The sequence below is a fragment of the Gymnoscopelus microlampas genome (assembly GCF_963454915.1).
Source record: "Gymnoscopelus microlampas genome assembly, chromosome: 8".
NCBI lineage: Eukaryota > Metazoa > Chordata > Actinopteri > Myctophiformes > Myctophidae > Gymnoscopelus > Gymnoscopelus microlampas.
This window is the reverse complement of record NC_139945.1, coordinates 43,482,054-43,508,659: the sequence shown is the minus strand read 5'-3', so window position 1 is coordinate 43,508,659 and position 26,606 is coordinate 43,482,054. Positions and strand designations below refer to the sequence as shown.

Genomic DNA, 26,606 nt, shown 5'->3' with positions numbered 1-26,606 from the left:
CCCTGCACTGTGTAAGAAACATACCCTACGGACTGAGTAACCTAATTACTCAATTGCCATGCTGCAGAAAATAATACATATATTTAAAGTAATCACATCTAATTACATCAGAATCTAATTTTAAAGAAGCATCTACTTTTTTGATGTACACCACTGGAGCTGCTAAGAAGTGAAGAAAGTAAGGTGTAATTGAACTCTGTGAGGTCCCAGACACTGTGGCTGTCACAGCAGCACTTAATGTTGCTCTCATTAGTCATCAGAGCTTCCCTGGGTCTCTGGAGAGAGATGTGAAACTACTGCCTACAGAGCAATCTCCAGCTCTCAGCACAGCCTCAGATCCAACCTAACCAACCATTATTAGGCCCTGAAACATATGCTGACCACAGAACAGCACAGAAAGGGGTTTATGTGTGTATACTGTGTGAAATAATGTACATGAGTCTATTGTGTATACACCATGAATTATGCAATCCACTTGGCAGAAAGCAAGGAAAGGTGAGGCATGAGGGCCTGCCTGTGTGTGTGTGTGTGTGTGTGTGTGTGTGTGTGTGTTTTTTGTTTAGATTAAGACTGCAAATCAGTGTAACATACGGCTTGTACTGAGGCAAAGGCAAGGCACATGAATATTTATAAAGAACTCTGAAGAGCTCTCCCATTTTGCCGAGAGGCCTCCACACTAAAAACAGTATATCTAAAAAGTGTCAACCCAAGGTATTTAAAGGGAAGTTTCTTATCACCCTAACATCTTTTCTTACTAGTGCAGTGCATTTCGTCAAGTGTGAGTGACTTGGAGATTAGCGAGGTTGAGCGGGACCACACTGCAGCGACTTGTGCACAGCCGTGGATTCTATGCAGGGATTTAGATGTGAATGGCCTCTGTTCCAGGTAGTAATTGAAGAGCTTGTGGGCTTGGGGAGTAATTGATCCCTCCAGGGCGCATACACTTAGTGGCGACCTGTGCTACCCCTAATCTCACCCTCAACAATGTTCTCAAACTGTGACCGAGGCTGTGAGGTGTACAGGTGTGCAGGCAGGGGTCACACAAGGTAGACAATGACAATGGAAGTTACCAAGGGTGGAGTTTTAAGATGAACATTTGGGTGTGGGGGGGGGGGGGGCATTTGGAGACCAAATAACGTGTAATGTATGTCGCCGATGTATAGAAAATATGAAACTGAATGAAAAAATATTTTAAGCTACAGATGATGCAGCTCAACTAGTTTCAACACTGTAATTCAAAACATAGTATGGCTTGTTCAGCATGATATCTGCACAAAAGGCACTGTCCAAAAGAGGGAGAAAATAAAAAATGACATGTGACAATGACATAATTGACATTGAGTTCTACTCCTTACCGAACACGTTAACTGTCGTCGACGCTTGCGTGTTGCCCAGAGGAAAAGTGGCCACTTTACAAGTGTAGGACCCAATGTCTGCAAAGCCCACTCCTTCCAGAACGATCGTGGCATCATACACCGAGGGGGACAGGAAGGAGACACGTTTGGAGTACTCTTTGGAGATGGAAATGCCGAACTGAGGATTGAAAACGGCCAGGGTGATGGGGCCCGAGGGCAGACGTCGTTCCCATGAGCTCTGTGTCAGGCTGAGATTGGAGCCCACCTCTATCCTGCAGCCTAGTGTGATGTTCTTCCCCAGAACTGCGTTTACTTTTTCTGGAACCACCACCTGGTTACTGCTCACATCTGTGGGAAGATTCAGAAACAAGGAGACATCATTGTTTGATACCAGAATTCATTTGGAAGGGGCTCAAAATTGCTTTTCGGAAAGTGGAAGGACATCGAGATCACAATTACTTCATTCAATAGTTATTTTATTTTCATTAAAACCGGGAACGCATCTGTGTCATTTTAGATTTTACCCACTTTAACCATTATTTTATACTTTGGCTTCAAAAATAGCAGATATACAGGCTCACAGCGCGTCACTGTGTGCCGTGCTGCGAGCTTGTAGATCTGCTATTTTTTTTAAATCGTGAACCTTTGTGCAAATCTTTAAAAAATATATATTTCAAAGTGAAATTGTTTAACTGGAATATTTTGAGATGGGGGGGTGGGGTCCGTGGCCAAATATATATCATTTTGGAGGTCATTGACATGAAAAGGTTTGAGAACCACTGTTATAACATACATTTTTCATAAAACTGTTAGAATTGGCCTCAGGTTCATTTTTCTCATGGTCTTAATGGGTTAATGTACTGTATGTTCAATAGACCTGAGTGCAATAAACACATGGAATGAAGCATAGAATAATAAAGCATAGAATAACAAATATAATGCCTCAGAGATATTCTATAATACCATATATATACCGTAATTGTAATCTTCTGTACTTTGTCTAGTTTTGTTTTGTATTGATAGTTAATGATCACCAATTTTAACAACCTGCCCAGGGACAACAGATGAAAACTCTGGCTCATTTGCATTGATGTGAAAACTGAAATGTTGATTAATGTGCACTGTCCCTGGCAAAACAATTATAAATAAATAAATAAATAAAATCTCTTCTGTTTTTACAAATGTGATCCCAAATATCAGAGTAGCAGCAAGTCTCTGCCAGGTTACATGATTATTTGGATTAGCCTATGGGGTCCCATGTTCCCCTTTGACAAGCACATCATCAAAACTACTACTTCTCCTATAGTCGTACGTAAGCAATTGTAATAATCATATACTTCAGATATGAAGGTGGTGTTTTTCCAGACTGAACAGTCAATGGTGGGGTTTTCAAGGAGGGTTTAACTGGGATAACCAGACTTTGTCTGGGCCACCCCTTGGTGTGTTCTGCTCTCCCTCTTAATAAGCAACACACCTTCACCACAGGACATCTAGACCGTCCCTTGTGCTAATTGTCAGAGCACCCTCTGAGCAGGAAATGATAAAGAAACGAGATTAAACGCAACTAGCAATTTAATACATATTTAGTTTGTTTGTTCTATTATGAGCCCCCATAAATTCTGATTCTATGCCCAGTGCCCACGAAACTTTTTTGTTTGTTCCTTTTTTTCTTTTTTGGAACACATTGAAGTTATTTTAAGCTCAGCGCAACACGTAAACTCGGTTTTGAGAGCAGCTGGTCGTTTGGACGTTATAATTCAGTTGAGGTAGAGAAAACCAGTGAAGAGGGGTTGAGCATCGGGTGATTTATGCCGTGAGCTGTGACAGCAGAAAAACAGACTTTGGAACAAAAGAGAGGAGGAAATAAACATTGGAGACAAACAATGCAAGTCAAGGACTACTACTTTTTTCTTTTCACATAGAAGCTACATTGAGAGTATTCTGCTTCTGATATTTTTGTTTGGTTTTAGCACAAACAAAACAAAACAAACCAGCTGAGAGGAAATAAAGGACAGTATCCTGGAAAATAAATTTGAAAAAACTAACCTGAAATAAATCTTAAATTACACGTTATGGATAGAGCCCCGAATGGGCAAAAAAAGAAAACATCCCAAACTCCGTCAGTTTTTCTCTCTGTGTAATACAAATGACTCACTGATACCCACATATATTTTTCAGCATTTTTAACTAGAGGCTATGTGAGCTTTTATAGCATTCTGGTCAAGACTGAGTTGTTGAGGGGGCGGGGGGATAATCCTCATTAAAACTACTGGAAATGTTTTCTTTTTTAATAAAAACGTTACAAAGTGTAATTCCAATCCAAATATTCAAAAAAAAGTATAGGTCTCAGTTTTGTTGACACAATTACAGTTAGAGCAGGCTAGCCTATATTTGTGAGACATAAATTTCCACTTAGTACCTAGTCTCGAATGTGTATGGAGTTAAGCTTATAAAAGTGGTCCACTGGCTGGTATTTTAGGTCTTTGGCATGAATATGAGTGGTAAGCCACAGCTATGCTATCTTGGCTAGTGAGGAGTATAGCCAAGGCTGAGGTTCCCCATGCGTCCTTGCGTCCCCTGTAATTTCAGGGATCTCTCTCTCTCTCTCTCTCTCTCTCTCTCTCTCTCTCTCTCTCTCTCTCACAAACACACACACACACGGTTACTCTCTTCCAAAACAGGGAAGGAGTTAGTGTGTGTATGTGTGATTCAGACATTTTGTTTTTGTAGATATGTAGATCCTAGAGTATTGCCTCGTGCTGCGCTGTATTGTGGTAAAGTTTCATGCTGTTTTGCATTACAGTACTTTGCTCTTCCCAATTTCTTTTTTACACACTGTTGACCTACATTTTAAAGAGTTGGTAGAGTCTTGGTACAGTTGGTACAACTGAAGTTCAATAGGGAAGACCAACCCTGATAACGTCGCCTGTTAACACACACCTGTCTACAATCAAGTCAGATCAGATGACAACTCTGCCCTCATGTCAACGAGACATATACGACGTATAGGCCTACCCAGCCACGTCTTCCTATCAGTTTGCTCTGTATATTGCACCCCCCCCCCCCCTTCCTTCTTCACTCTCCTCTATCCTTTCTGTTTAGGTTCCTGATGGGGGATCCTTACGTATGTCACCGGATAAGTGTAACACGGCCGTCTATGCCACACATGTCCCATGTTCTGTGCTTGGTTTGCCCATATTAACACCATAACCTTTCTTATCTAAAAAAAACAACTTGATTCTATAGTGGTTTGAAGGCATGGTCTTTACTTGAGAAATAATAATTGTTGCATGCTATGGCTGATCCTGAATAACTGCCCCCTGGTTGTAGGTTTTTAACCCATTTAGACCGGGAACGCATCTGTGTGTCATTTTTTTGTCTATTCAAAAAATAGCAGATATACAAGCTAAAAAAAATGAGCTAGTAGATCTGCAATATTTTGCAATATTTTCTGCAATCTTTTGGGAAAAATCATGAAAATGCGTACAAAGATTTGAGTTACAAATGTTCGCTTTAAAAAATAGTGTGCAATAGCAAATCTACAAGTTCATAGCGGCACTCGTTTGTAGCTTGTAGATCTGCTATTCTTGAATAGCCAAATAAATCTTTAAATGACAGATATGCGTTCCCGGATTGAATGGGTTAACTACTAATCGGCAGAGTTGGACAGTACGGCCAGCCTTTTCATATCGCTAGGACTTGGAGAGACCTAGTTAACGTAATTTACATCGTTTTATAATGTGTTGTGTTGTGCATGTGTTCCAGTATGTTTGTATTGCGTCTGTCAGAGTCCTGTGGGTGTACTCATGTGGCTGGCCGTCAGGGTCAGAGGAGTGTATGCTATGCATTCTCCACTCCTCAGCCAGCCGAGCTGTCACAACAGCTGTTCCCCGTTCCCCTGTCAGTGCAACAAAGTGCTTCTGCTAGGCTACCTTGTGTAAAAAAAAACATCAGACCTGCAGAATCAGAGCCAGACTACAAGCTGAATAATCACATAATATCCTGCAGTAGGTATACAGGAACATAGTAGCTGACTAATAAAGATAACAGGGCAATAACAAAAAAAAGATCTACTCCTTTTGGAGTAGCAGTAAACGATTTATGCTTGGCATGCATGACATTATGTTGATCCCGGCACGACACGCGTCTCATACAGGGGCCTTCTCCAAAACATGCTCTACATACTTAAGCCACCTGACACGATACCCCAACTGCTGCTGTAGGTAATCTGTCTCTCTCTCTCTCTCTCCATGTGAGCTTTCTGAGCCCTCTCAAAGCATGCAACGTAACTAGACCCATTCCGCACTACATTGTTTGTTTTACAGTAGGCGTTTGAGAGATGAGAGAGGGCAAGCACTGAAGGGAGAGAAAGAAGGGAAGTACTTTGTGCGGCCTCCACCCTCGCCATTAGGGGAGAAGAAGAGACAGATGGCTTCTGCATGGGATACCCACAGCCGGGGTGGGGGGTGTGGTGAGGGCTTGGCATTGTCGGCTCAGACCATGAAGAACAGAGCCGGAGCGCACAATCTAGCACAGCATGAAACGGTATCTAAAATGCTTCAGGGAAACTAAATGTAAGCAGTGCGTTGAAGTTTTGCCATTTCACAAAAGAAAGTTGAGCCATTCTTACTGAGTGCTGCTAATTGTTGGACATCCATTGTATCTGTCATAGCAAAATGTAATTCAAGAAGGATACAATTTCTATTTATTTTTTGCTGCTGTCATCTTTCGTTTTAATGATTTGATATTTACTAACCAATACCCTACATTTGGTCGAGAGAATGTGGTACCCTGCAGCAAAAGCAAAAAGAAAACAGGATGTAGCCCAGCCTGCATAACCTAATTTGACAAACAAAAGAGATGTGGAAAGAAAAATTGCACTTTTGCACTTTCTGGCGAAGACAATCCTTGAGAAACCCAGGGAAAGAATGAACTCATGGGAGGGATACGCCGGCCCTTTGAAAGCAATGTTTCTCTCCCTGCTGACATCACTAATTGCGACAAGCTGCTCAAAAGACGCAATGGTAAATCAAAACCTTCCTATTTGCTAGGCAACTGGCGCAAACATTCGCTGTCGGCCACTCAACGAGCCAAAGTCTCCACCTACCCAGCTCTGACCCAGCTTCAGCCCTGACCTCCCCCAAAGGCGGTTCGTCTGCTGGCCAGAGATCCTGTCAATGAAAGCTAAGTTGTGCGTGTAAGATCAGACTACAGTGAAAGAACTGAATCCAGAAACTCTCATGTGCAACAAGAAAATAGACTACATGACCTGTTCATGTAGACAAACTCCATGAATTGATTATTGTGTTAGGCATTGCTCACACGTCAATGATCTAAAGACCTCACAATAGAGGAATGTAGACATGAGATCCGCACAGAGAAGCAGTGTGGTTAAGAACAAAAAAGAGGAGACTTTGAACAGTCATCCTTAAGAAAAGAATACAGTGAAGCCAGGAAAACTAAGGACACAGTTAAAAAAATATGGGCCCGGACCACTGGGCTAGCGGTCCGGGCACCTAGGCTGCAATACCTTATAGCATGTCGCGGGTTCGAATCCCAATCCCGACGACCTTTGCTGGGTGTCACTCCCTGTCTCTCTCTCCCCATTTCCTGTCTACATACTGTATACTATCAATAATAAAATAACAAATATGAACGCCAGTGACAAAAGGTCAGAGAACAGCAGAAGATGTACAGATATGAAAAGCAGTTTGAGTAACTTTAAATATAGCAAAGGTTCACGGGCACATTATGCAAAATTCTAGGACAGGGAGATAGGACCAGGGTAGTTCAATCACTCTACAGCCATGCATATAATGTGAGGTGTCACTGACAATGACAGCGAGGTCTTGGCCCAAGGCTTTAAGCCAATATAGTGCGTTTGTAATTAAACCATTTCAAAACAGAATTATCCATAAGAAAACTACTGTGACATGATCTGCATGCTGCACTGAAAGGTTGTCATATTTTGTGCAGACTTCAGCCTTTTCATGTTTGTAATTTGCATTATAGCACAACCACTTGAAGCAATGCTTTTGCAGCGAAACATAGCCATTTGGAGCCATTTAATAACGAAGGGTGGTATGGACTGACACAACAGATCTGAATGGCTATAGTGAACCCAACTCCAGCGATACTTGAGACGGAGCATGAACTTGTTCATAATGTTTTGTGTCAATATTTAAAAATAACTCATCATTGTGTGGTCTTTATTCTACAACTTGTGCAGCAAAGCATCCTAATATTTTACTGTGTTGTCCTAAATGACACTGCAACTAAACTGAGAACAGCAATAAAAGAGAAAATGTTGTGGGTTTTAATGGCCCAATTTCTCTAAACTGTCTCCTGACAACTTTATCCTCTCAGGAGTCTGTTGTTTCACTCACAGTCCCAGTCAATGAGAAGGAATACAGAGGAAACGGAGTAGAACTCTTACAGTAAGACACTTCCATCACCTGAATCAGAGAGGGAAAGCGAGGTGAGGATTCTTTGTGCTCCTGCACTGCAATCATCCAATATTGCTCGGTAGTCGGGAATAATCAACAGCACCCACCTTGTTTGCATTGTTTGCAAAAAAAGAAGATAAGCTGGCAGCATTGTAAATACAGAATCCCAGTGGATGATGCTGACTCAAGGATGCAGTAACTTTTCACTTTCTATAAAGTCTGTATTGCAAGTTGATCAGTAGTTAACTTAAACACCCACCATAGGTGGGTAGCACATCCTGCGATCTGTCTTTGTGTGCTCTCAAAGAACTCAATGGGCATTCAAAGGGCGTTCACTGTTATCCCTTGAGGAATCGTGAAAAAACAGACAATGCCCACAGTAAAGACCGGCAAGAACTTTTCTTTTTGTCTTTCTGTAGCCCATAACTCTGTCTCAATCAGTTAGAGACACAAGTGTCCAAGTGGCTGTGTTGTGGTGAAGTGCCTGCTTTATGGCATGTCTTTATCGTAGGGGATATTTGTGCAGTGTGAAAAAGCCATTAGTAGCAACACCAGCTCCAATCTACCCCCTTCCTTCCTAGCATTGTATGTTGCAAGGGTGTGAGGCTGTTTCAGTCACTTAATTCATGATGGAGACAAACACCAACTGACAGGCCTTTTCAATGGGACAGGCCGGGCCTTTTTATACGTCACTCTGTCCTTTTCAAGACCCCTTTTCTCCTTGCTCCCCCCTTTAGCACAGACTCTGTGCCCCTCTCATCCTAGTCGCATTTGATTAAAGATCAGTGCTTAGAGGGAAAAACTGAAATCAATAGTGTTTGCATACAGTGTGTCAGGATAGGTTGCAACCTTTCAACAGCATGCACTATAACTACAGCCTAGGACTTGTGAAGAGCTACAGCAGTGGTTCGCAGGGCCCACTTGAAAATGAAGAAAGTGTTCGCGGCCCACACATCTGACCACTTAAAGGCCCGTACAAACACCGCGACGCGTTGTGAGCTTGTAGATCTGTTATTTTCAAATAGCGCTCATGTGGCCTAGTCGCTTCCGCACCCTAACCCTAACCGCACGCGGATGCCACATAGTCGGAGAAAAGGTCTGTCGGATTAACGCATGCCTCCCGTTTTCATAGACCTGGTTGCTTATTTCTCTCGCAAAATCTGGCAACACTTCTTTGGGAGATGCTAACTCTAATTATTTTTATAGAAGTGGTGGACAACACAGGTCTTCATCGGGTCTTTACAACAATAGCGACGATTAACGTCAGGGTGAACATGGCCAAATAATAAACCAAACTAGCGCTGAGGAAGCAAGCTAGCATGTAGGCTAGCTGTCCTATTACTGAGCAAAACTTTTTTCTCACTACTGCCCAAAGGTTGCCACGGGTACTTCTTGCTAACGTACGGTGAAGGAACGTCAGGTTGAGTTCAGTCCGCAGGATGGTAAATTCGACGGACAATACGCAAGAAATTTGTCTCCCCCTCCGCTCCTGTTGTCTGCCCACGGGTCTAACGTTGAGCATGTCACTTAACACTGTATTTTCAGAGCATGTTTATTTTAATGATCAATCGATCTTTTGTGTTCCACCTTGGATAATGGAACTTTTTCAAGGTTTACTCTTTTTTTTTCTACTTTTTTTTTCTAGCTCAAGGTTTACTTTTAAAGAAGAAATACCATGACATTGTTTCTTCATAAAACATTTTGTGATGTCATATTATCATTAAAGTCTTTTTTTGCCAATTATTTGGGGGCCCACTTGCAATATACCCTCACGGCCCACTTGCAATATCCTCACGGCCCACTAGTGGGCCCCCGGCCCACAGGTTGAGAACCACTGAACTACAGTGCGTCTGCCTTTCTGTACCATAGCAACACCAACATTGCTGCAGCATCCCTTGGAGCTCTGAAGTCATGTGTTATTGGTTGGTTGTGAGGGGGGTAAGGTATTTGTGAAGGTATGCACACAATCTGCACATAATACTAAGGGCCTAGGTTTGGGCATTAACCTTAATTTCCAGGCAGACAGACAATTTGTACAAAACAGATAAATATATAACATCCTGCTGGTAGTCAAGTAGTTTTGCACCAAAATCGTCTTCCAGGACACTGTCAAGGGAAGCATAGAAGGACGGCCCCCAGGGGGTTATACTTTTGAAGTAGCTACGCAGACATTTCTCTCCCTGTCAAGTGAATGAGATGATCTAATTTGGAGGCTTTCTTGTCAGGGGTTAGGATAGGATGGGAGTGTTCCTCAATTAGAGCACAGGTGTATGACATCCCTAACATGCTGATGCCAAAGGATTGAGAGCCTGCTGCTGCAAATGCTTAACTGCTGCTGAAAGTTAAACTGGGGTGCAAAAGTTAGTAGTTTGTGAAGTGTCTATATTGGTACTTGGTAGATCATCAAATATAGCCCAAAGATTGTGTCCTGTAGAAGGCTATGGGTTCTGGGCTGTGAAATTATCTTATTGTCTTCTGACAGCCATGAAATATTTGAGGTCTAAATGTGTAACAAATTAACAAGATAGATACAACATCATTCAGAAGAGGCAGTGTTTTATGGTTGGATAGCTACCCATTTAATTAATTTCAACACCAAATCATTCACACAGTGTCACGTTGAGCCCACATAGTCAGAACAAACACATTAGGAGTTCATTTCAAAAACATGGCAGCATAACTCGCGATGACAATCTTTGTGGCAGTAAAAGCGTAGCCTAAATGTTCCAAGTCTTATTTAAGCATTAGCTGGCAACAGCACAAAGTATCACACTCCTCTTGTTTGTTTTAATGCAGCCGCTTCTGCATGGTTCCCTCCAACTGAAAAAACACCACAAACAACCAATCATAACTCGTCCTGCTGTGCTCTGTAACATTTGGGTGGAGAGCAGAGAAATATGCTTTTCATCACACCAGACTCCCTAACAATGCTCGAGTGTATAGCTAGCAGTGAACCATGCTTAAAGGTGTAGTGAAATGAAAAATATGTTTTTCACACTTTTAGAGCATATCCGTGGTCATCATATGGGCACACCTAACAATAGATGCCCAAAAAAATGAAAAAAACCCATTTTTGTGTATTTTTATATCTAAAGCCCCTAAAAAGCCAATCTTAATTACTTCCTGTAAACGAAAACGTGCTGCGTGATGACATCAGACAGCCTTCATGAATATAAAAGAATCTTGATTACGTGCACCTGTTTGATTCCCATAGCTGCACGTTCTTCAAACACAGCTGATTTTAATTACAGAGATACTCCGTTTTGAATCTCATTGAAGATGAGTGTATTACTCATTTTAAACTTCATCTGCACACTAAAATATGTATCTGAAAACATTATAGGTTAGAACTAAGCCAGGTAGTAGCAAACACGCTTCACTGGCCGTCTCTCTCTCACTTGTAAACAAACACTAGCCGTGTTGCCCACGGCTGAAGTGATTGAGATCCAACGTCCCATAGCCTGAAGGGATGGGACCTTCTGATTGGTTTAGAGTCGTTGAGCCGGCGTTTCAGGCTGAACCTTCAAAATAAAATGCCCGAAAATGTCACTTCAGTGCGTCTTTAAGGACACATACACTCCTATGATCAGATGAGACTCTGGGGCACTGTATACTATTTGAGCTAACAAGGCTATAGGTACTTTCCCATACACACAACAGTCTCAAAGTACAGTATTTTCCTAACACGTTTTCCTTATAAAACTCAGCTCAATTTTCATTCATTCAGACAGAAATAGATCAGGCCCTTTGGGAAGTAGGTGGGGCTGAATGGGGAGAAAGACTCCTCTTTTAATCGCAGACTTCAGTGACCTTGGCTTGGTCTAAATGGGCTACTGTACTTCCATTACCATTAGGCTAATCTGTCATGGTGGAAACATAGTTTCCCACATGCCACAGCTATACCCTGGAGGAAATACGTTTGTTTTGTTTAAAAATAATTCCCATGATTGTCTCATTTTCGTTTTTCTTTAAACAACCAACAACTGACACATTTTCTCAACATGACCCTCATTTTGTAAGTTTACATGATCATTGAGGCTGTCACATAAACGTAGGCCAAAGCCTCATGCTACCCCCCTATCCATGGGACAAATATTTCCCTGCTGGGAGATTTGCAACAATCACTGAGATCATGGGTGATTTATAAACCCATGTAAATATTCCATGTTTTTGATTTGTAAAGTAAATTCAAATTATAAGAAGGGAAAATAAATGCGTCTGACTTACTGTAGGCCTATTTGGCATGTGATGTGAATCCTTGCACATCCCACAAAGGGTTTAAGAATGGATTTAAAAAATGAAACAATCACTTTATAGCTTTGCTTTTGTCATAGACCAGACCAGATGACCAGGAAGGCCCTGTTTGGACTCTGGACTGGAGATCTCAAAGGGAAGATCTAAGATGTAACTAGCCTTAGCAGCCACACCTACAGTAGCCAAGTCTGGAAAAATGATCAGCAAAATCTTAAAATCAGTTCTAAAAATAACAGAACCCAATGGAGGGAAGCTAATTTAGAAGATAAAAGTAATACGATTCCTTGAAATATATTAAGAATTAATCAATAGGGCTGCAGAATTCTTCAACATTTGGTGCTGTGCCATGTCTTGTTAAACAAGACAATACAAACAAAGAGAGCATGATAGCTTAGCAGTAGTTAACAATGCAATATCATATTATCAAAGTATAAAACCCTAGTGTTGTAAAAACACTGAACTTATCTAATCTTTTCAGTGTTTTTAATTTTGTACAAAAACATTTACTCATCAAGAGGTAAACATGCATCAAATATAGTAGTCCTAGTCCTAGTAGTAGATGTTGAAATGTAGATTTTGAGGACCAAGAGGAGGCTGAATTGCCAATATAATTATGGACCGATAACAAGGACAGAAGTGATCTCCATTTTCAGCTGAGGTAGTCACTCACAATAGCTAATACAATCATGCTTAGTAACACATTTCTGGGGTTGTTACTAGGTCTGGATGCAATTTACAAGATATTACAAAGCATATTTTAATTGATCTGTATTGATGGGGATTGTATATATAACCCTGATCAAATTCCAGTCCTTTGTATATTTAACAACTTACTGTAAACCCTCTATTCTTAGTAAAACGGACATGAGTTACTTACTAGACCACTTTTTTCCCTCTACACAAAATGTCTTTGCCAAAAATAGCCGATCTACAACACAACGCGTTGTTACCTTGTAGATCTCCCATTTTTAACTAGTGCTCTCCCCAGAATATGATGCTGGGTGGTTAAGGTTCAATGTGATCTTCATTGTTACATCTTGTGTAGAGTGAACATCTTTATTGTTCAGCTCCTGTAGCAGCATTAAACAATAAGATAATGAGAAAAAATAAGAAATACATAGACCATTGGTTCTCAAAGTGCGGTACGGGGACCCCCAGACTAGAGGATCTTGAGGGGGTTCCAGGGGGGTCCCCAACAAAATTAATAAATATCATAAAAATCGATTTAACCACTTTAATCATATTATAGATTGGCTATTTGAAAATATCCGATCTACAAGCTCGCAACATGTCGCTATATGACGCGTTGTGAGCTTGTAGATCTGCTATTTTCAAAATAATCTTGAAAAAAGTAGAACAATTTGGAATATTTTTGAAACACAAATCTTGTATGCGGGTCCCTGGCACAACATATTTTCAGATGGGGGTCTGCGGTCAAATACATATACATTATTTGACCGCGGCCAGCCCAAGCCTCCTGTCCTTCTAGGTTTTTCTTTTGCCCAGTCATCGGGGGCCTGCTTGGGGGTCACATATATACGTGACCTCCAAGCAGGCGCCCCACACAACCTGCGTAAGGGGCGTGACCACCCACATAAGCATGCCCGGGCATGTCTCACCACGTGTTGTTGTTGTTGCTTTCTTGCTCGTGCCAGCCCAATTGCCTCCTGTCCTTCAAGGTTTTTCTTTTGCCCAATCATCAGGGGTCTTCTTGGGGTCACATAATCATACGTACATGAAGAAGTTTAGCCTAAATGTCTGACTGTACCTCGTGCTGTTTACATCTCTGACTGATAAAGTATTCAATCAATCAATCAAAAATAGACAGCCTGAAAATCTAGTAGTGCTGATCTGAGCGCTATGTCACACGAAGCTTGGCCAATCAAATACGGACGTTACATTTGTGACACCCAGGTTGGCTAGACGCAATAGACGGTGGGTGTCACACATAATGCGTCCTGGTTTATATAGTAGGATGGCCTATTTGGGGCCATGCATGTCGGGCGCGAAATGTTTTAATGCTGAATATAAAAACGTTCTAAAAAAGACATTTTAAAAATACTTTATCGGTACATCCTTGTTTGTGACTCTACTCAGCTACACAGCTGAGAGATACAAATACGTAGCTTTGGCAGTGAAACGTGATGCTACTGTATGCTAGAGTTTGTATAGTAAATGGTTTATGGTTCCTATAGGGGCTAGTAAAGAAAGAAAGACCTGAAAGTGTCCCCATGCTTGGCAAGACAATTGAAAGAACAGCAAACAAGCAGGCCAATGTGTCCACTCAAACAGACGGCCTTAAGCCTGATTTACACTTCGTCGTACAATGGCGTCGCTCGCCGGAAATAGCCGATCTACAAGCTCAGAATGTGTCGCTATACGCTGTGAGCAAGCGTCACCGTCATACGACAAAGTATGAATGAAGCACTAGCATTTATACACACTAAAGGTCCTACAGTGTGTACCTGCCATTAGGCTGTAATTTAGGCAGCATAATAATCACTCAGTTAACCTTGAATAGAGCCCAGTAGTAGAAAACTAATTGTTCTGATTGATGAAATGATTGATGAATGATGAGTTAGAAAACTATAAATTAAATTAACCGTTTCAAAGTTGCTGATGCGATCACTTCAGAGAAATGGCACTGACACATTCTAATTCAAGGGAAACGTTATCTTAATGTTATTATTATTATTTTCCTGACAATGTTTCTAAGGAAGAGGCCTGCATTCAGCCTCGACTCCAAGCTAAAGCCTCCCCTTCTTGATACTTGAGAAATTATGCTGCAGCAAAACATTTGATTAGACTGCCATTGCTGATAGTCTCCCTTTATCATTCCATTCCTGCTAATCTCTTAGCAACCATCAGGCATTTCTTATCAAGTAGATTTCAAGTAGGCTTAGTATGTGTACCATAGCAAATAGACACTTTTAAATAGTTTCCCTTTAATGACTCCTTATCACAACTCAAAATAATGTACACCCAAAAGTGTAGTAATGAAAACAATTTGGCCATAGAGTCTCTCGCTTTCAGTCTCACTTCTCATCAGGTCAGTGTGGCACCACACAGGAGGAAGTGAAAACAGCAAAACAAAAACAAGACTGAGCTATGTGTAGTATACTCCAGTGGTACATAAAAGCAGTGGTTTGGTCTGGGTGGCAGTTTTCCAGCATTCTGCTGGTCAGTGGGAATTTACTTTCCCGTCCCTCCCCCTTTTCCTGGCACTCTCACCAATTCTCACCGTCACCCTCTTCCTGCTGATTCATTGTTACCACCTACTTTTAAAAGTTGGCAGAATTAGATATTTGATGCATTAGCGAACCATTTGGGACGCAGAATAAGCAGCCACATCTGTCTAGACCAGCACATGTCCAGGAGAACTTCACAGGAAGACACGAGTGTGTGGGGATTTGACAATCTGCCAGGCCAAACCCTTGGACTTCAATTCACAGTTTATACTGTCCTGATTCCCACCCAATAGAGCCTGTCCCTAGATCTTTTCTAAGGGAAATTCCAACAAATACAGTCTTCTGAATTAGTTATGTCCATGCCCTGGGAAAGAAGAGTTTGCCTAGTTTCTCAATGTAATATAGATACCACAACAACGCACAATTCAACAGATTAAATTGGAAACATGAAAATGGCGATGGAGACTGTGTGCATCCTATCATGGGAGATATCACATTATATAAATAAAACTCACAAACGGTTTTGTCAAACGGTTTGATATTCCACAAAGTCTGTCTACCATTTGCTGTCCCTCGAAATGTCATCATAGAGTAGCATCTGATGTTTAGATTTGGGAGAAAAGGAAATCAGGAATGTATTTACACACCATTATACAGTATTGTCCTCTGCCATAAGAGTACGATTTTTTTTATTGAGTAGGCCTAGGCTAGTACTTAGTATTTATGGTCCAATTCAATCCATACGGAACATTCTGACATTATTTCTTCAGCTCTAAATATAGACTCAGTCACTTGTTTTGTTATGATCTGCTTCACAATCCAATCCAAAGTAGAGACAAAATAGAGAAACCACAGCAAACTAACACTCATGTTTGTCATTACCTCTATATATTGTATTACCTTTCTCCTGGACAAAAGAAAGTACCCTAGGCGCTCGGGAGAAGTGCCTGTCCACCACCGTGGAGGCTGGGGGTTCGAGTCCACCACGGTGCATGGGGTTTTGTCAAACGTTTATACGAACACATTTTTCGGGGGAGGGAAGCCGGGCAGGGAGGGTGATATTTGTCATTGCACATACTCCTCTGGGCTGGGGCGGCACCTGTCAGCAGGGAGTGTTGGGCGGAAGGAGTAGGACTGAGGCTTTAGTCTACATCCTCCTGGTGGGGGCTCCTCACTGGAAGGTGAGTCAGTAGGATACGACAGCAGTGACAACACACGTGAGTGGGGAGGAATTCATTGGCTTAACGACTAAATTGGGAGAAAAGGGGGTAAAAATAAAAAAATAAAGTACCATACAAACATGTTCTACTGTATCTACCATATAATATATATATATATATATATATATATATATATATATATATATATATATATACACAATTACACATACACACACACACACGCACACACACACACACACACACGCGCACGCACACGCACACGCACACGCACACACACACACACACACACACACACACACACACACACACACACACACACACACACACACACACACACACACACACATATATATATGCAATACATATATATATACATATATATAATAAAATAAGATATATTTTTAAACTGAGGTCTGTACTCATAAGAGTGAAAATATTTCCAACTTTTTCCATCTTAGCCTAACTGAAAATGAATTATGTCAGAGATTGCAGAGATTGAAATAGGAGAGTGGAAACTTAGAACAGGGGAGGAATGTGGCCATGGGAGGCGTTGTTGAGATGGCTGTAGTCCCAGCTGGATATGGTGGCACAGGACCCTGTTCAAGCAACTGGGCATATTCACACCCCCAAGAAAGAAGTAAGAGCCAAATGGCCACTGTGTGAGTATGGTCTATAGCTGCGGTACATTTGGGTAACTCTGTAAGCCATCAGGCTCGTCCAACTTACTAAACAGGTCTTTCTTTGAATACGCAAATCTGAAATCTGGTGTTTTACAGAATTTGACACACTAGGCAAATGCTAAAGCTTGTGAGAGCTTGGCAGATTTAGCTCAAGCGTGTATTATGCATTGCCTCATTTTCATTATACTTGGTGAGTCTGGAAAAGCAGCCTATAAGCTGAAGACATGCAGCTAAACCTTTTCACAGCATTAATGAAGAAGTAAACATGCCTTATCCAATGGAACACTTTCAGGCTATAAACCTAATACAGACTATTGATTCAGAATAGCAATTATAGAAGACTATGGATTATCACAGTAACAGACCAGTTATTATTTATCTATTTGACAAAACCAGAAACTACATCCTTTCTGTATCGTAATCGGATTTCAGTATGTAGGGGCAACTCTCTTTGGAATGTAGGATAGCTGATTGCTTGCATTTTGTCAATAGTATTAACTATTTTGTTCACTCATGGATGACATTTGAGTTCAGCAACTGAGGTTTTAAAAGGATAATCACTCACTGGCTAGTTACTTGATAGTTTGTACTGTAATTTTACTTTTATTGAAAATGTCTGCTTATTAGCAGTGGCACCATTTCTGTTGCTGTGGTTGAACACTACTAGAATATAGGAGAAATATGCCAATAATGTACCATTATATATCGGGGAGGCAAACAGATGTTAACAAGAGCAATAACATTATGGTATGTACCTGTATTACAAAGGCAAGTTAGACAATTAGAAATGTCCAACGCACCAAATAAAAAGTATGTTGACTGACTGTATACGTAGTGCTAGGAGATATAACTCAAGAGAGAAATACAGAAAAAAGGGGCCAGAATAAAACAAGGCAGGGTAAAGTGAACTTTTAAGGTTTTAACCTACTGTACATCTGCTCTATAAAGGGCTGTAAGGGCAATGTTATAGAACAAAAAAAATCTATCAATCTAACCCTCAGTCAGCCCTTGGTCAGGGAGACTACCAAAGGCAACACCAGTATTTGACAGGTGGTATTTTCCTGTAGTGTTGTGCTTATGTGTACCATAAGTGTACAACTGACTGTCATGACTACATGACTTGTCCAAAACACGTCATGACCACATGATAGTTGAATGACTAAAACACATAAGATTTGAGTGGTGAAAAGGGACCACACCTGTTTCCCATAACCCCAGAGCTCCTCTCCTGTGGGGGTTCGACTGCTGACGCTGCACATCCTGCTCTGTGCCACTCATTTAATACTTTACTGTGGAAGTGAACCTCAAAGTTTCAACCTCAGTGTGACCATTACATGAGTTACATACTGAACTGCATACTGCCTGCTCTACAGCCTGAATACAGCAGCAGGCAAAAGAGTTTAAAGGGGTTCCCTCTGTTCATTCACAGTAGGCAATTAAGCATGAAAATATCTGGAAGCCATTTCTGCCACCCAGTTCCTATGAATCAGAGACTCAAATGAGTTATGACTGAAATAGCGCATTTACGACTATGGTATTTTCCGGATACAGCTATAGATAATTACTAATGGACATGAAGTACTAAATCAGACTGTATAGCAAAATAAACATATCATCTTTTTTATTACAATACAGCTTATGATTACTCTTCAATGGGAGATTACATTTATAGAGGTCTCAGTCTAACAAGAAGTGATAGACCAGAGACACTGCTGTTGAGTTAAACACTTATAACTAGTTATTTTAATTGTGTTACTCAACTTTATAGTTCAGACATCCCTGCATAGGATGACTGCTTATAATGTATAGGTGATCTACAAAGTAAAGTTTACATGAGATGTTCATTTGACGATGGTGTGTGTGTGTGTGTGTGTGTGTGTGTGTGTGTGTGTGTGTGTGTGTGTGTGTGTGTGTGTGTGTGTGTGTAATTTTAGATGGTGAATTAAAATGAGTCTATATAGAATGACACAACAAAGTAGGAATACATTTGTGTGATATACTGTTGCCTAAACATGTTAGCTAGTTTAAAAGGTACTCACCCACCAAAAACCCCATGATTAAAACAGGGTAAGATGGGTAAGCCTATAATAATCAGATATAATACAAGCTACTAGTATTGGACTGTCATGAATGGGTCAGGCACTGATGTTGATTTCTTTCTAAGGGAAGAGGATTGAAAAATGCTGTGTCACAGACACAGCACTTTTCCCCCCCAGAGTCAAAGGCTGTAGAGCCAAGTCTAGGTGCAGATGTTTTATCCCAAGGCTGGAGGTCAACCTACTACATTCACTAATGGACCACATGGGAGTAGCTTGTCCCGACTCCTGACAGTCACATCTGCCAGGAGAAAAGGAGGCAAAGGGTGGAGCCTAAAGCAACAGTCTCAGTAGCCACAGCCTGCTGCTCCCCAATCCCGCACACACAGTCACCATGTCCCACAATAAAGCAAAACACTCATCTGCTGATGGCCCTCCTCCTTTTAAATGTGATTAGGAGCTTTCAGTCTGCTGCCTCACAACTGAGATTTAAGATCAAACGAGAGGAGTGGATAGATACAACAGCTGCAAGTCACAGCTGTGCATTCAAACACTACACTAACTAGTCCTGAAGCCCTTATGTTGCAATGCATAGCATTAGCCTAGTAGTTGCAGCCACTTTACCTTCTTTGCAAACTGTTAATAAAGTATTCAGTCAATCAAAAAACGAAACAAAGCTATAGCCAGTTTGACAGTCGGGATGGTAGACATATTTTACTTCATCACTGACACACAACAACTTCCATTAGGCCTAAACCCAGTCAGTGCATTGCTTCTTCTTCTTTTTCTCTTTTTTTCTCCAAAATCTATTTCTGTATTGAGTCTGTAATTTAGGTGGCTCCATTACTACATTATTTATTTAGATTGCGAATCACACAGCCCCAAGAGGAGAAACCACAAAACTATGCTCCTCAATTACAGACCTCACAGTCTGTAACCACACCTTAAAGCAGTCCCCTCCTCACAACGCTGTCTACACACTCCATGCCTTCTGAAAATCACACAGTCAAGGAAATTACACATTAAATCTCTTGTTAAGAAAAGTGACCCCCCCCACCACACACACACACACACACACACACACACACACACACACACACACACACACACACACACACACACACACACACACACACACACACACACACACACACACACACACACACACACACACACACACACACGCACACACACACACACCCCGCCCCACTTGGAGTAAGGAGGGAGATTTGACATGCTGCCCGACAAAAGACCTAAGGTTATACTTACACCAACAATACAATGTTTATCCATACAATAATAAAATGTGTTTATCAATGTTCATTTTTCTGCCTTGATTTATGAGCCTATATTTTGTGGTTATGCAGAAGGGGAAAAAGATACAGAGGAAAAATGCTTGTGTGGGTGAGACAGTGTAAGAGATCACAATGGCAACATATTTGCTTTGTACACAGTGAAATCCTCAGTGTTCATTTATCCAGATTTGTAACTCTGATTTTACTGTGTACAGTATGTCTGTCCATTCTATTGTCATAAGGCAATAAGGCATGTACCAGGTCCTGTGTAGAAAGGGGTACAGCCAGTGGTGTAAAGTAACTAAGTACAATAACTCAAGTATTAACTTAAGTAGTAACTTAAGTACAATTTTGAGGTAATTTGACTTTCTTCAGTATCTCCAATTTTCAATACTTTTACTTCTACTCCACTACATCTCAGAGGCAAATATTGTACTTTTATTCCACTACAATTATTTGACAGCTTTAGGTACTGTTTACTGTGCCAATTTAAATTATTATCACAAAACATACATTAACCACTTCAGCCCTATATATATTTCAGCCATTTGAAAATAGCCGATCTACAATGTAGATCGGCTATTTTCAAAAGATTTGTATACATTTTTAACTTGTGAAATTGGACATTGGTACTTTAAGTATATTTTGATGCCAATACTTTTGTACTTTTACTCAAGTACATTTTGAATAACGGAATTTTATTTGCAACAAATTCTTTTTTCTAAATTGCAGTAATGCAGTATTGATACTTTTACTCAAGTAAAACATGTGAGTACTTCCATCACTGGGTACAGCTAAGTTCCCCTGCTGCGCTATTTGTGACAGTGAGACTGGAAGGTACTTTGGCATGTTGCCCAACAACTGCAGGTCAATACTTCCAGACTCTGCGGCTGCAATGCCTTTCCTCTCTCACTCACTGAAATATGTCTTCATTTCCCCAGCAGCCACTACACACATTCAGTCACAAAGGGCTTCTCCTGTCCTGCATGCTCCACCTTTCTGCCCCATGTCATCATGCCTGTACAAACTTTTTATTTCACCCCCTTAAAAGACCTCTTTACTTCACGTTATCAGTTGACTTGACACCCAGATCATTTCTTACAATAAATAAACGGATAGTTTGGAACCAAATGAACCCTTTAAGTGGTTGTAACTCTGAGAGTGTACAAATGGAATGGTGGTCTGTGGACTAATGCATGGGTTCTCAAAGTGGGGTCCGGGGACCCCCATGGCCCTATATAAATCGTCTATTTTGAAAAAAAATATTGGAAAATGTTTGAATATCTCTTTGACATTTTTAACACCACAAATCTTGTATTGGGGGGCCTGGGGGAGTCCTTGGCACAAAACTTTTCAGATGGGGGTCCGCGGCCAAATACACATTAATTTAGGGGTCATTGACATGGAAAAGTTTGAGAACCACTGCAATAGAGTGAAGTAGTGGTAATATTGACGCTTTGTTGCCAACAGGGACAAGAGATCCAAGGAGTCCTGAGAGTCCCGGGTCAGTCCATTGAGCTGCTGTGGTGTTATAATTAGCCACGGTTCAATGGGGTGCAGTTTAGCATTCAGTTACAGTGGGAACAAATGGAAAGGTGCCAGGGCACGACTCACATTACCTCGCTAACGTTCGCCAACATTGGCAGCTTTAGCCTAAAGTCGTCATTTTTTTGGGGGGTAGACAATAATGTGCAGGACAACCCGTTAGCTTATGGCTACTACAGCTAACGTAACGTAAGTGACCGAAAACACAGGCAGCACCGACTTGAACAGAACAGAACAGATCAGGGACAGCCAGGTCTGGCTGCTTTGCTCTGGGATCTAACGGATCTAACGGATCTAACGGACCGACACAGAGCAGCAGCCACAGCAGTAGCACCGAACTTTTACAACAACGTCAACGGCCACCAAACAAGCCTTAGGAAAAAAATAAGTTACTTACATGTAAATCCATATACGACGATAAATAATGCGGCTCGCAGTCCAGTTAATCGCAAAGAAGTGTTCAATCTTTTCGCCATGATTCCCTGCGTGCACAATGGCACTACGTTCAGCTCTGTGCTGCTCCTCTCTACCTCTCTGGGAACAGTTACTGTGCTGCTCTCTCTCTCTCTCTCTCTCTCTCTCTCTCTCTCTCTCTCTCTCTCTCTCTCTCTCTCTCTCTCTCTCTCTCTCTCTCTCTCTCTCCCCCCTCTTTCTCTCTCTGCCTCCCTCTCCCTCTCCCTCTCCATAGCGACCGATCCGCGTGGGATGTACCACCCGACCGGAGGACAACCACAACACACACACGCACGCACTCACTCACACACACACACACACATGCAGCAAACACACACACACACACACACACACACACACGCACACGCACACACACACACACACACACACACACACACACACACACACACACACACACACACACACACACACACACACACACACACACACACACACACACACACACATTGGTGTAAAGTAACTCAGCACATTTACTCAAGTACTGTACTTAAAGGAGAATTTTGGACTAAAGTTTTCTTACATTTTCTATGATGTTATGATATCTTAGGATGAATGGTAGCCTACAGTAGAAAAATGTCATAACTCCATCCCTGGTCCGCCACAGCTTAAAACGTGCGCGGATAGGCCTTAGGTTAGATCACATATTTTAATAGCTTTTTTCTTTTCTTTTTTTTTGAGATCTGACTTTCATAGTGACAGAACACTATGCAACCCCCCCCCCCCAAAAAAAAACCTAAGTCTCGCTAGACGAGATTGAAATCTCGTATTTCAATCTCGTCTAGCGAGACAGTCAGATCTAAAAAAATAAATAAATAAAAAAGCTATTAAAATATGTGATCTAACCTCCGCGCACGTTTTAAGCTGTGGCGGACCAGGGATGGAGTTATGAAATGTTTCTATTTTCAGTACTTTTACTTCTACTCAGTGGTGGACAGTAACGGAGTAAATGTACTTGAGTACTGTACTTGAGTACAGATTCTGAGGATCTGTACTTTACTCGAGTATTAGATTTTTTTAATACTTATTACTCTTACTTGAGTACATTTCCAAGACAAATATTTTACTTTTACTTCAGTACATTTCTAGGAAGGCTATAAAGTACTGAGTACTTTTAAGCCCACTCCACATCCACAACAATGTTTCGCCATGCAACTACTTGCAACTACTTGCAACCATTTCCCCCAGTGGCAGTTGCAAGGAGTTGCATTGGTGTGGTTGACCTTAAAACAGTTTTGTTGCAAGGAGTTGCGACTACTAGTTGCATTGTGCATTGGCGGTTTGGTCTTTAGGTTGGCTGTTTTTTTTCTTCCCTAAAATGCAATTGGCCTAACTTCTGCTCTCACACTAGCCGTGTTTCTGGCTTCCCCCTCCGTTCGCCTCTTTGTTACATCTTGTATGGGTGTATAGGAGTAAAAGTATTTAGTTCTGGTTCCTCAGTCATTTCTATGTTTTTATAGGTGTTTCTGAAGGCTTTGTATAACGTAGTGGTTCTACAAGCAAGCACATCAAATTCATTGTGAAAACATTACAGCAATTCATTGATATCAAAATTAAGAAATGTACATACTTTTACTTTTACTTGTACTTTAAGTATTTTTCAAAGCATGTACTTTGGAATACATAAGTATATTTAAAAGCAATTACTTTTTTACTCTTACTTGAGCAACGTTTTGACTGAGCTACTTTTACTTATAGTGGAGTAAATTTGACCAAGGAGTATCTGTACTCTTACTCAAGTACTGGGGTCAAGTACTTCCACCTCTGCTTCTACTCCACTACATCTCAGAGGCAAATATTGTACTTTTTACTCCACTACAATTATTTGAAGACTTTAGTTACTAGTTTTTTTTGCAGATATAAATGATTATGCATTATAACTTTAGTCCTATTTTATACATAGGCTATTTGAAAATAGCCGATCTACATAAGCTCACTCTCTCCCTCTCGTGTTACTACTGTAGTACCTTAGCATGTGTTATAACTCATAAGGTACTTTTGTAGATAGATTAGTTTAGTAAAACCACTGCACGCACGCACACGCACACGCGCACGCGCGCACACACACACACACACACACACACACACACACACACACACACACACACACACACACACACACACACACACACACACACACACACACACACACACACACACACACACACACACACACACACACACACACACACACACACACACACACTTTGGGGGTTTCATTTTGTTTGTACCTGTAATTGCATACTTTTTTTTTTTAAAGACAAGATATCCATGCCAATGATGCCATGCCTTTCTGATAGATGATTAAACCAAAAGAGAAAAAAAGGAAATGAATGAGAGAGTTAATATACACCTAAAGAGTTCAACCTGCCACAGAGCAGTCACATGCCAAGCATTCTATGCCCTTTCAATTTTGAAAACATGAAATATAAAGTTAAACACAATGCAACCCTACCCATGTTCCTATTGTATGTTGTTATTATGTCCATACTATAGTATTAATTTGGCATCATATATGACCTTATCAATTCCTCTAACATTGAGTTAAAGAAACCCTCTACTTGCATTACATTCTGCACAATGACATCTTCATTACCCTGTTAGTTCTAAGCCCCTATGAGGCCATACTAACTCAGCAGGGGTTCCCTATATTTCTTGTCAAATTTAACCCAGTCCCACAGCAACAGTGTCACGACTGAACCTCGTGGTGATTAAAGCTTAGGTCATAATATGTCACCACTACACTGTACCCTCTTCTACATTTTATATCGTCTGGTGGTTTATTTATATCCTCACAGAGTGATAAATCCCCAGGTGAAAGTGCTGCCCTTTTCACCAATCAATCAGCCTTCCTGGGACACATTGCATGTAATAATAATGTGTCTTGGTGCAATACAGACAGTCATGAGACTGTACTAATAAGATGATCTATAGCTAATTACTTTATTTCATGGCGGAAATATTTATTTTTGCTTAATCGTAATTGCTAAAACAATATGGAATTTTGAGGGAAATTCTCCACCCAATACATAAACCCATTGGCGCCATGGTTTATAAGCATTTATGACATGTGACCTTTGTCATTGTGATTGCCTTATTGAGGGTTCATCCTAGAAAATGTGTTATTACAGTTCCTTATGGGTAGGCAAGACTGCATTGGCACCACCTCTCCTGTGACCAGGGTGCACATCCCCATTGCCTGTCTGGGGCATTTGGTTTTACAGTCTGTGAAAACAGCCTTTGTTAAACACAACATTCCTCTCCAGTCACATTTGTGAGCCAGACGCACACCTCGACTCCCTCCTCTCTCTACCCCCCTCATGGGTGCATCACCAGTCAAGGCATGGCCATCTAGAGTTGGGAGAGGTCATCTCATTGCTGTGACATTAGACACTTGTGTTTACAGCTCCAGAGAGGCCTTCTTCATAACGAGCTCTCTCTGAAATGACCCTCTACAACCCAAAGTGACCTTTGGATGACACATGTAAAGACAATGAAACAGCACACATCTACCTTGAATAGGCTACCCAGTTTACAAATGATCTCTGGTGCTTTCAGACTTTCCTAATTTGTGCAGATTTAGTCGTGCATTTACAGGTAATGTTTATTTGTCTTTAAGAGATTTTTAAGTACTTACGCTAGAAAGACAAAGAGAGATTGAAAGAGATTATTAACATACACTTGAATTCAATCCCATGTAAATGTATCAAAATCAGTGGCTCTCTGTCTGACCTGCCTCAGTGTGCACAGAGCTTGTGCACCTTGCACCATCTAATTAATCACACTCACTCTGATCTTGTAAGTCGGATAAGAGCACCTGCTAAATGCCTATATAGCAAATTCTGTTTCTTATTAAAAAAATACTAAAAACAGATTAATGACTACTATTGATCACGATCCAGGATTTCAGTACCACATTTCATTGTAATGGATTTAGATCGCCATCTGCTGGATCGTAACTTACATAACAAAACAGACTACAATTTCTGGCTGTCTTCAGTGGCATGTCACACCACCTGTACAAAATAAAATAAAGTAAGTAAATACATTCAACAATAATTCTGATAAAACGATCCTGTTGGCCGTAACTTGATTCTTGTTATTGTTTAGAAGACTTTGGCAGACTCACTTTCTTTTCGGTCAGAATGAAAGGGG

At 41.0% G+C, this 26,606-nt stretch overlaps 1 protein-coding gene across 1 annotated transcript in view; it reads right to left on the bottom strand.

The window, feature by feature from the left end:
• nectin3a (nectin cell adhesion molecule 3a) overlaps window positions 1-22,515 on the bottom strand; it is a 36,809-nt gene extending 14,294 nt beyond the window's left edge. Inside the window, exons 1-2 of the mRNA XM_084064094.1 lie at window positions 22,378-22,515; window positions 1,356-1,703 (exon numbers count right to left, since the gene is read on the bottom strand). Coding sequence (XP_083920220.1) covers window positions 1,356-1,703; window positions 22,378-22,456 — 427 coding nt within the window. The 5' untranslated portion in view covers window positions 22,457-22,515. The remainder of the gene's footprint in view (window positions 1-1,355; window positions 1,704-22,377) is intronic.
• Window positions 22,516-26,606: the final 4,091 nt, after the last annotated feature.